This window comes from Bidens hawaiensis, unplaced genomic scaffold, assembly GCF_021521415.1.
Source record: "Bidens hawaiensis isolate Kalapana, Puna unplaced genomic scaffold, B.hawaiensis_p1.1 tig00006604_1, whole genome shotgun sequence".
NCBI lineage: Eukaryota > Viridiplantae > Streptophyta > Magnoliopsida > Asterales > Asteraceae > Bidens > Bidens hawaiensis.
Genome location: NW_027491445.1, coordinates 410,318 through 420,901, shown reverse-complemented (window position 1 = coordinate 420,901; position 10,584 = coordinate 410,318). Strand labels below are relative to the sequence as shown.

Below are 10,584 nucleotides of genomic sequence, written 5' to 3'. Positions count from 1 at the left end.
ATAAACCATAAATAATGTATAAGCAACCAATCGATTAAAGAAATGGGATTTAATGAATAAACCCTAAATTACGAAGAAACAGACAATGAAAATAAAAAATCAAAATATGAAAAATCTCATAATAGTAAGAAACATTTTGATACTTGATAAACGGGAGATGATCTTTATAATTTGATAATAGTTACTAATTTCGTGAGAGAAATTGATTGACGGCAAATTGGAGAGAGATATATGAAAGAGTTGAATGTGGATTAGGGTTTCTTAACAATAAGGTTTAAATAAGAGGAATCAAGTGAGTTGGCAATTAGTAATTGGAAGGTGGTTGACATGACATCTAGGTGGACACCCTAAAATGATGCCATGTAGAAAACTTATTTTGCTTTAATATGTTAGGAAGATTAGTTGGGTAGCTGCCCAACGAAATGAGCATCATAATTAAGGGACCAAACCGGTACTATTCCTATTATTGGTACACAATAAAATAATATTTCAAACAAGAAAAATATAACAATAACCATACTCACCGTCGATAACCCCCAAATTCCGATGGCCGTGAATAAGGAAACTTGACGGACCGAGCTCCGAACTGCAATCCTTCAACTCACTGACCGTTGCCTACACGCTGCATCCAAATGGTTAGCCAAAGCCCCTTTATTATTTCATTTCACTTCAAAACCCCCAAAAAAATATTAAATTATTTGCCCCTAAACAAACAGGGCTGCAGAACAACTGGTGGGCATTGAACAATCATCTCACACTCGGTTTCGTTCCACCGATGAAATTGTATCCACTCACGTGTCTACGCCGGTGCCGGAGGAGGATAATGATAATGAGGATGTGGGTTCGGACTTATTAGCTCTTGCGAAGACGTATATTAATTGCACAGAGTATAGGAGGGCTGCTCATGTTTTATCTGATCAGACTGGCAACAAAGCTTTGTTCTTGAGATGTTATGCTCTTTATCTGGTTCGTTTTAGTTGTTAAATGTTGATTGCTTTTATGCTCACCAGGTAGGCCTGTAAACGAACCGAACGTTCGGTGAGCTATTTGTGAACCGTTCAACTGGAAGTTCGTTTATTTAATAAACGAACGAACATGAACAAAAAATTTGTGTTCGTTTAATTAAACAAACGAACATGAACACATGTTCCGTTCGTTCATTCATGTTCATGAACGTTTGTTTATGTATTAATAGAAAAATAATTAAATATTATCTGGATAGGTCACCGGTTTTATATTTGTTAATTTGTGTTTATTTAAGTGTTTTCATTTAAGTTCGTTTATATTTGTGTTCATTTACATTTGTTCATACATGTTCGTTTATGTTTGTTCAGTTATGTTCGTTTAGATTTTAAACAAACGAACACAAATGTCCATTTTTAAATAAACGAACATGAACATAAATATTTGTTCGATTAAGTGTCCGTGTTCTTTTAAAGTTAAATGAACGAACACGAACATGTTCTTGTTCGTGTTCATTCGATTCGTCTGCAGGCTTTCATTATTCACATTGATGAGTTGATCTCAATCTCTAGGCTCTGCCGATTTTATTTGTGTTCATGAACCGTTCATGAACACATTAATTTCCTTAATGAACGAACACGAACATAAAATCTCGTTCGGTAAGTGTTCATGAACCGTTCGTGAACACATTATTTTCTTAACAAACGAACATGAACAAGGCCTTGTTCGTGTTCATTCGGTTCGTTTACAGCCCTACCACCAGGTGTTCGTTTAAATGCCAGTTGCATAAATGAACTTGTTTTACTTAAAACCCAGTTATTATTATTATTTTCTTTTCCTTTTTCTTTCTTGCTTTAAATGGAGCATAAGATCTTATCAGCTATTGTATATAGAAGAATTAATACTTGTTTATTAAATGATGTCGGGTTTTTAACGAGCGGCTCACTTGATTTATAACTTATTTAAGGCTGGTGAAAAGCGAAAAGAAGAAGAAACGATTGAACTCGAGGGACCTTTAGGCAGAACCGATGCTGTAAACATGGAACTCGTGTCCATAGAACGGGATTTGGCTGCGGTCCGTAAGACCGGTTCACTCGACCCGTTTGGGCTTTACTTATACGGCCTGGTTCTCAAATCAAATGGTAGTGAAAACTTAGCACGAACCGTGCTTGTCGAGTCGGTTAATGCGTACCCGTGGAACTGGAGCGCGTGGAAAGAGCTACAATCATTATGCACGGCAACCGACACGTTAAACGGGCTCAAACTCAACAACCATTGGATGAAAGATTTCTTTCTCGCGTCTGCATATCACGAACTGCGTATGCATAACGAATCGTTAACCAAATATGAATACTTGCAAGCAACTTTTGGGTCTAGCAATTACGTAAAAGCTCAAATCGCTAAGGCCCGATACAGCTTGCGCGAGTTCGAGTTAGTTGAAGCTATTTTTGAAGAGCTTCTTAGAACCGACCCGTATCGTATTGATGACATGGATTTGTATTCAAACGTGCTGTATGCAAACGGATGCTTTTCAGGCCTAAGTTACCTCGCGCATAAAGTTTTCTTAATTGACAAATACCGACCAGAATCATGTTGCATTATCGGTAACTACTATAGTTTGAAGGGTCTTCACGAAAAGTCGGTTATGTACTTTAAACGCACATTAAAGTTGGATAAAAGATATCTTTCCGCATGGACGTTAATGGGCCATGAGTTTCTCGAGATGAAGAACACACCAGCTGCAGTTGACTCATACAGGCGGGCCGTAGATATAAACGCGTGTGATTATCGGGCCTGGTACGGGCTCGGGCAGGCGTATGAAATGATGGGAATGCCGTTTTATGCGCTTCATTATTTTAAAAAGTCGGTTTTTCTGCAGCCGGGTGATTCGCGGTTGTGGATCGCAATGGCTCAATGTTATGAAACGGATCAGGTTCAGATGGTTAATGAGGCGATTAAGTGTTATACACGAGCTGCAAATTGTAATGATACAGAGGCGATTGCGGTTCATCGGTTGGCGATATTGCATAGGGAATTGGGTCAAAATGAAGAGGCAGCATTTTATTATAAGGAAGATTTAGAACGAATGGAAGATGAAGAACGAGACGGGCCGAATATTGTGGAAGCATTGTTTTTTCTTGCAGATTATTGTAAAGTTCAGAAAAGATTCGATGAAGCGGAGGTGTATTGCACACGTCTTCTTGATTATAATGTCCCGGTAAGCTGTTAATATTTTATGTTAGACTTTCAAACACGTCAAATCGGTTGGTTGAAAATGGGTTAGAAATGGGTTTGGAAGTTGTGTGGAGTTTAGTGTACGTAACTTTCTAAATTTTTTGGTTTAAATATCTTATTTAATGGACAAAAAAGAGTGTTTACGGGTCAATTTTAGCCCGTTACCCAACTTACATAACCGGGTTTTGTCTTAAATTTAGTTTTGGAAACAGGGAAACTTGAAAAGTTGAAAGCTTTATGAAGTTAATTCTTGAATTTTAATTGTGAATGCAGGAGAAAGAAAGAGCAAAAAGTCTTCTTGAAGATATTAAACTTGCACAATCTAGATTTACTTGAATAGATGTTGAATGCATCCCCCCAATTCTCATATGTTTTGAGTAGTAGTTATATCCCTAGTTGATAGTTTGATCTACGCTACAACTTTTTTATTTTATTTTTTTTATTGTTATGATTTGTGTTGATCCTATTATTCCGAATTCAAAGTTTTGAGGATACAATGAAACATGCACCAGCGACATCCCACGAGTAGGGTATGAGGATGACATAATGGCAAGCTTTTCCTCTATCTCAGGAGATAGAGAGTCCGCTTCCATCGAGACATCCAGCTCAACAAATCTTGGTTTGTTTACGATGTATGATACAAATAAGATATCTTAAAACGGAGGACCTGAAAAAGGATCCGGGGACAAGGCAAGGCACCAAGACAAAGCTAAAATCAACTTTGGTTTTAGATTAGATAACCACATTAATGAAACCTTTGTTGCAAACAACACATCATTCTTGCATGAAGTACAAAAAACTTTTAACACTTTAGCAATGCAAACCATAATGTGTTTCTTGTTACGTTTTCGTAACACTTGAACAATAGTTATTAATCAAAACAGAGTATAACGTTAATCGACCGGAGTGTAACCGGATTTAGCTAAACAGTTCCTTAAGTAGTCACTTCTTGATCTGCCACCTGTTTGGTGGAAGCATCGTGCCTCCACCTTTGGTTGCTTGTTTCCTGTCACCAAATATCAGTTCTTTGAGAATTCTTTTCTTAATCTGCTATCGGTTGGCTGGAAGGCTATCAAAAGAATGCTCGTTGGACTTCCCACAGCCGCCTCCGGTGTCCATGGTTGTTCTGCCTGTTTTATAGTTTCTTGTAAAGTACTAAAATGTGTGTTTATGATTTGAGATGAATGAGATTTTTGTTTGTGTAAATATGCACACATAGTCATATAGAATGAGGTATTTAAAAGTGAGTTTGTGTGTTGATCAAGGTTAAGGGTCAACAATAGATAACCTGACTAATGACTACGTCTATGGTAAGTGCCACCTTCTAGTTGCATGAAAGGACTAGAAGACTTAGCAACCACTTCATATTTTCTTGGTTTAGTTTTACTGAAGGGAACAAACAATATTTAAACCCAAATTCAACTATTTGAATCTTCATGCTTATTTTTAACAAATCATTAACCAGCTCAATTTTATTATTATAATAATAAATTCTAGAAACTTTCAATGACAATTTATATGTTTCTGTTTGTATTTTAGGTGGGGACCATACGTATTTGTATAATTGCATACTGTGTATGTGGTTAAGCAACACCATAGTACCATACTATTGTTTATACGTTATGTGTATAATAGAAAATCGATTGACCTATTTTTCTCCGTCCATTTTTTTTAATTTAGATACCTTAAAGTTGAAATTTCTTAAATTAATTTTTAATGAGCTATAGGTTGTTACTGCATCTCTTTGATCGTTATAGATTAAGTATGTTGCTAATTAAATCATTTGAATAAAATTAAATCAACTTCAACAAATCAAATTTATTTAAAGTTGAAATCATCTTAAAATCTCACATGAAGCAACAAACCAAATAAATACACTAGATCTACGCTTAAAAGCCCCTAACGTATTGGTGGCCCGACCGGACTCGACTCAACAAAGTTAATTGGTGATCAAAACCGACAAAATCTTTTTGATACGGACAAAAGATATTGAGAGGGTGAAAAAGTTATTGAATCGTCTTTAGTCGCTTTTTTAAAATGTAATAAGATTATACTCAAAATGCAGATAGATTGTCAACCGTCGACAACCAAATTCGATTCTAGTTTGCTTTGTTCTTGGATGATTTTTTAGAGCATCCTAAAAAATAAAAGAAATGTCATTGACCTTCTTAGATTGAAACCATTTTTAATATTTTGAGTAGGTTGACTGGAAAATTATGTTATTTTCCGCAAATTCAAAACATTGTGAATTTTGAATTCAAGAATTATAAAATATGTTCGGACATTTTCTTTGGAAAGATTCTACCTAATAATGTTATAAAATCTATTTTAAAAGGTTTGAGTAAATTTTACGTCGGATTTTTCCTAATTTCTTGTAAGATGTGTCATTTATTTGAAATGAAAGGGGGTTGGTGAGTTGATTAGTCGTTAACATAGTATGGCTGTATGGTTGTACACGTCTTTGGTGTGTGTCACCTTCTAGTTTTTTTTGAACAGTTTGGCTCACTGGCTATGCACACCCCCTAACACCTAAAGGACCCGGGTTCGAATCTCCCAGAGAGAGGGACCTTTCAACCTAAAATGGTATTTTTTTTGCCTCCGCAGAGACTCGAACCTAGGCCACCACCCGGGCGGGACCCTCGCAAGCGAGTTATCCCCCCACCTCCGACCAGCTGGGCTGGACCTCATCGGCAGTGGCACCTTCTAGTTGCTAGAAGGAACATAGACCTGGTCACCACTTGATTATTCCCATCTCTTGGTTTTAATTGAGGGAACAAACAAACAACATTCTATAGTAATTATAATATTCAAATATTTAATAGGGGGATTCTAGGGGCACCCGTATAATACTGGCCTTAGAGCATTCTCATCTAACCCCTTATTTTACGTGAGGGGATGTTTTTATAATTTAGAGAGTGATTCAGAGTGTTGTGAGTGAAAGGTTTTTATATTTTAGAAGAAGTAGTGATTTTTCTGTATATTTGAAAAGTTACTGTTTATCCCTATAATTTTTTAAAATATTTTGAGAGTAGTTGTGAGTGAAGAAAAAAAAAGGTAATAATAAAATATATAAAAAATATTATTTAATTGAAATGGAAAGAGCAAATGTAATAAGTTTTAATATAATTTTTAATTCAAAGATGGGGAGTGGGATGAGAATGCACTTATATTCATAGCTATGTGTCCATCTATCACTACTGTAGTTTTCTTAATATTTTTCTTGTTCTGATTTCTTATGCCACTTTATGCCTTTTTGAATATATCATTAGGTTACTATTTATCCACTTTATGCCTTTCATTTCACTAATTTGGCATTCACTAATTTTTTCAAAAAACATTTTTTCAAAAAACTAATTTTGTATAAAGCATAACTCAAATATAGTTATAATAAACTATGCTGTCACATTATAAAAGATGGACAAACAAACATGGGTTAAAACCAACTAATCCTCAATCAAGCTTTGTGTATCCGATCACGCCAAGAACCCTTCTGCGAGGATCGAACCTGTGACAACAAAATCCTCATCATCGTCACCACAAATATGATCGGGCTAGAACTTAATTTTTTTTATGTTACGTTGAGTAAATTACATTTTATGTCTTTTAGATATATAACAAATTTCAGGTGTTTTTTTTAAACTAAAAAGCATAACCGGAATCATCCTTTATGTTCAAATATGTCTACACGTTTCCTCCTCTTACTCTTACAGATACTTGAGATCAACCCCGATTTGACTATCAACCCGTTTTTGACCCATTCCCTTTTTGGAATTTTATTTTTTACTTGACTCGTTTGAGATGAAACAAAGCCGAATTTGCAAATTGTCACAAACCTGATCGCTTATGAGGCTTGCAGCAGGGACGGTTTCGGGACTTTCTTTTGTGCAATTGTTTCCATCTGCTTCACTGTCTGTATCATATACAGGTGGTGCAAGTGATGAAGTTCCAAAAATAGCCTCATCATGAGTCGCCTTAATCTTCTCCTCCCGTCTTGCCTTCATAATGACCAAAATACCACTCACTACCCGAAGTTAAATAAAAAATGTTTAATATGCGAAATACCTCCACAGTAGAAAACCGAAAAGTTTGGCCAATATGCTTCACTAAAGCTCCATCATCTTCTGCAGCTGAAAAATGCATACTAATTGTATGAGTGTGTCTGTGTGTGTGTGTATACATATATGTATGCATACGGGTACCTATATGCGTATATCTATATGTACGTGTATATGTATGTATACATGTATGTATCTATATCTATAATATATACACACACAAACACACTATCCTGCATGATGAATAAATAAAAGGGTTTGTTGGCCGGCTCAACCCGGCCCGTTTGAAAAATGGGCTAACCTTCAATCTCTTCATCATCAAGTGGAGCATCTTTGTCAAAGTTAAACCTCTCCCATCCTGAGCCCATGCCATTAGCTTCATCCTGTTTAGCTGAAAATTGAAATACATTCATAATATTATTTAAAAATAAAAAAGAAAACAAAGAAAGAAAGTCATATCCTTTTGTTTATGCAAATAAACTCTCTGGTCAACTCAGTTAAAACATCAAAATGGGTGTAAAATGCCATTAATCTTGCTTGTTGCAGTCCAACCAAGCATAAACACAAGCACATGTTTCTTTAAGGGTGATTTTGTGATGCATAAGGCAGTTATGTAACCACATAATCATCTCAATTTTCTCTCTATATCTAGTCAAGTAGTCAACACTGTGTACAAACGGTTATTCAGTTCTTGCAGTTGTCTACTTAAATTGGTTTTGTATTGAACGCACCCTTATAATTATAGACCATAAACTCAATTAACTACATAGTGATCCACAATATACATCAAAAGTGGATCAGTCTTCATAATGCTGATAACAGTTAGGATACTGCAGTAAAGTAGTAATAATTATACAATACCACTAACTTACCAGTTGCAGAAAGCTGAAGTTTCATCTTTGCTTTGACCCTTTCAGCTGGGGACTGCATACAGCACAAAGCATAACATATATCAACTTCCTAGCTCGTTAACTATAACATAATCCAACCAATTTGTGATCAACTTAGCTCTTTGTTACAAGCAAACATTTCTAGTGAAAACAAATAAGAAGATTACACTTCACATGATGTAGTGATTTGAAACAAAAAGTGGCAATCACTAGTGTTTATCCATACATGCTCACAAGACTATTTAACTTATAAACAGAATCCATAAATAATAGTATACTAGTAGTAATGCAGACATATTAATCTAGTTTGCCATCAAATATGACATTCATAATAGTATACTAGTAATGCACACATTCTTATAACATTCAAAATTACAAGAAGCATACCATCATGTCATAGCCTTGAATCGATTTCGCATCATCGCCTCCGCCAATTTTCCCCTTCCTACTCCTCCGATCATCGTCCCTAATCTTCTCCGATCTCCGGCCCCGAGGAGACACACTTCTACTCCTCTTCCTTCTTCCTCTATCCCTACCCCTATATCGATCCCTACTAGTCGACCTATGATTCCTCGAACGATCATCATCATCTCTGCTTCTGCTTCTACGCCTCCTATCGCTATCTGTACCTCGAGATCGGTCATCCGAATGTTTTTTCTTGAGCTTGATTTGGATAGATTCAATTTGCGAATGTTTCTGAGCATCGGTTGATTTGGAAGGACTCGAAGCTTTGACGAAGCTGGTGAGAAACGACGAAGGAAGAGCGGAGCCTCTGGCGTCGTTAGGGTTTGAAGAAGATGAGAAACCGAGGCCTTGTTTGAATCGGGCGGCGTTACCGCCTTTACGAGTGAGCTCGTCGTAGTACGCTGCCGCTTTCTCTTCCTCCATTGATTTCCTTCAATGGCTGTTGGAGCAAGGGGCTAAATTGTAAAATACTGTTTTGAGGACAGAGGTAGCAATACATTTTCGTTGTATTCCCGAGTCTCATCTAACGAGGGAAGGGAAAGGAAGGGGAATTATAACAGGAAAGAAAGCTAGAGGAAGGAAAATGTTTGATTTTATTTCGTGTTCCTGAGTTTAATAAAAAGGAAAGGAAAGGAAAGAAAATTAAAGATTTTTGCTGTTCCCGAGTTAAGAGGAAAAGAAAGGAAAGTTGCAATTTTTCTATTATACCCTTTAAGTAAACTATAATAGAAGTTAGATATAAGAGTAATTTAGGAATTAATAGGAAATTATTAATTCATAACCATTTTCAATAAATATTAAAAAATTATAGTAACTTTTCAAATTTACATAAAAATCAATGTATTTCTCTCTTTTCCTCCCTTTTAGACATTCGCTGCCACGTTACACGCGTATCAACGTCGGGTTGTGCGTGTTAGTAAAAGAATTGTGACATTCGTGACAAAACCGGATACACCTCGGTATTCACAAATCGAATAAGAGATAAACCGCTTATTGTGTAGCAAACAAACGAATAACCAAACGGGTTAGTTTATGACCCAGATATCTAGGGGGCATCAATAAGTGATATACGTTGAATATAAGTCAACATATTAGTATTATGGCCTTAGTTCGATACCAACATGCTCGTTTAACTACCCGCTATGGATTTAAACGCGAAAGAAAGCAACAAAACAAACATTGTATCATCCGTTAAGCCGAAAAAGATTTATAAAACACTTAGTGGGAATGTTTTTAAGCGATCCGTGAAAATATTTTCGGATTTTACAAACGTAAAGTAAGTTTTTATAAATTTACACAAAAATGGTCGAAAAACGATTGTTTTCGCACTGTTTGTCACACCCGGTATATTTTTCAGGTCAAAAATCGAACCTGAAATAAATTTGGACTAGGCATTTCTAGTACGGACACACACATTGAGAGAAATGGGCCAAAATGAAGCCCAATTGGGCCTTAGCCCTTTCGATCGGAAATGGGGAACCCCCCCCCCCCCCCCCCACCCTCCTAAGGTTTTATTTTTATACTTATTATATATAAGATATTTTCACATAAAAATCATCAAAATTCTGAAAACCCCTTCTGTTCTTCAGCAGAAACTCAAGGTAATTTTGTTATTTTCATCCATTTTAACATGATTTAATTAGGATTAATATCATATAAACAGAGTATAATTGTTAAAAATCATTTCTAACCATGCAAAAATCTTAAAAATAGTCCAAAAATATGTTTTGATCATACACATGGTTAGGAACCTGGTTTGATAGTTTTTTTTGGCCATAAACACATATTAAAGGGTTTAAACGGCGTTTTTATGGTTCAAAAGTTCGGTTTAATACCCTAGCCGAAACCCTAAGTTCCAAGGCTGCCACAATGATGAAACATGGTTGGTTTGTGATATAGGATCTATACTTAGCTTACATATAAGCACACGAGCCCGGAAATTGGATTAAGAGAGCGAAAACGGGCGAAAACCGTAA

General features: G+C 36.0%; 1 protein-coding gene and 1 pseudogene across 2 annotated transcripts; one reads left to right on the top strand and one right to left on the bottom strand.

The window, feature by feature from the left end:
- The first annotated feature begins 546 nt into the window (after nucleotides 1-546).
- On the top strand, nucleotides 547-3,545 carry LOC143633016 (anaphase-promoting complex subunit 8-like; annotated as a pseudogene). The gene is made up of 4 exons (XR_013153612.1): nucleotides 547-635; nucleotides 717-966; nucleotides 1,931-3,181; nucleotides 3,472-3,545. The product of XR_013153612.1 is annotated as an anaphase-promoting complex subunit 8-like (transcript).
- A 3,084-nt stretch (nucleotides 3,546-6,629) lies between these two features.
- LOC143633015 (uncharacterized) lies at nucleotides 6,630-9,042 on the bottom strand. The gene is made up of 6 exons (XM_077101396.1): nucleotides 8,531-9,042; nucleotides 8,126-8,177; nucleotides 7,555-7,644; nucleotides 7,261-7,325; nucleotides 7,032-7,193; nucleotides 6,630-6,703 (listed from the first exon to the last, which is right to left on the bottom strand). Exons 1-6 carry the CDS (start codon nucleotides 9,029-9,031, stop codon nucleotides 6,653-6,655), a joined length of 921 nt encoding a protein of 306 aa, XP_076957511.1. The 5' UTR covers nucleotides 9,032-9,042; the 3' UTR covers nucleotides 6,630-6,652.
- Nucleotides 9,043-10,584: the final 1,542 nt, after the last annotated feature.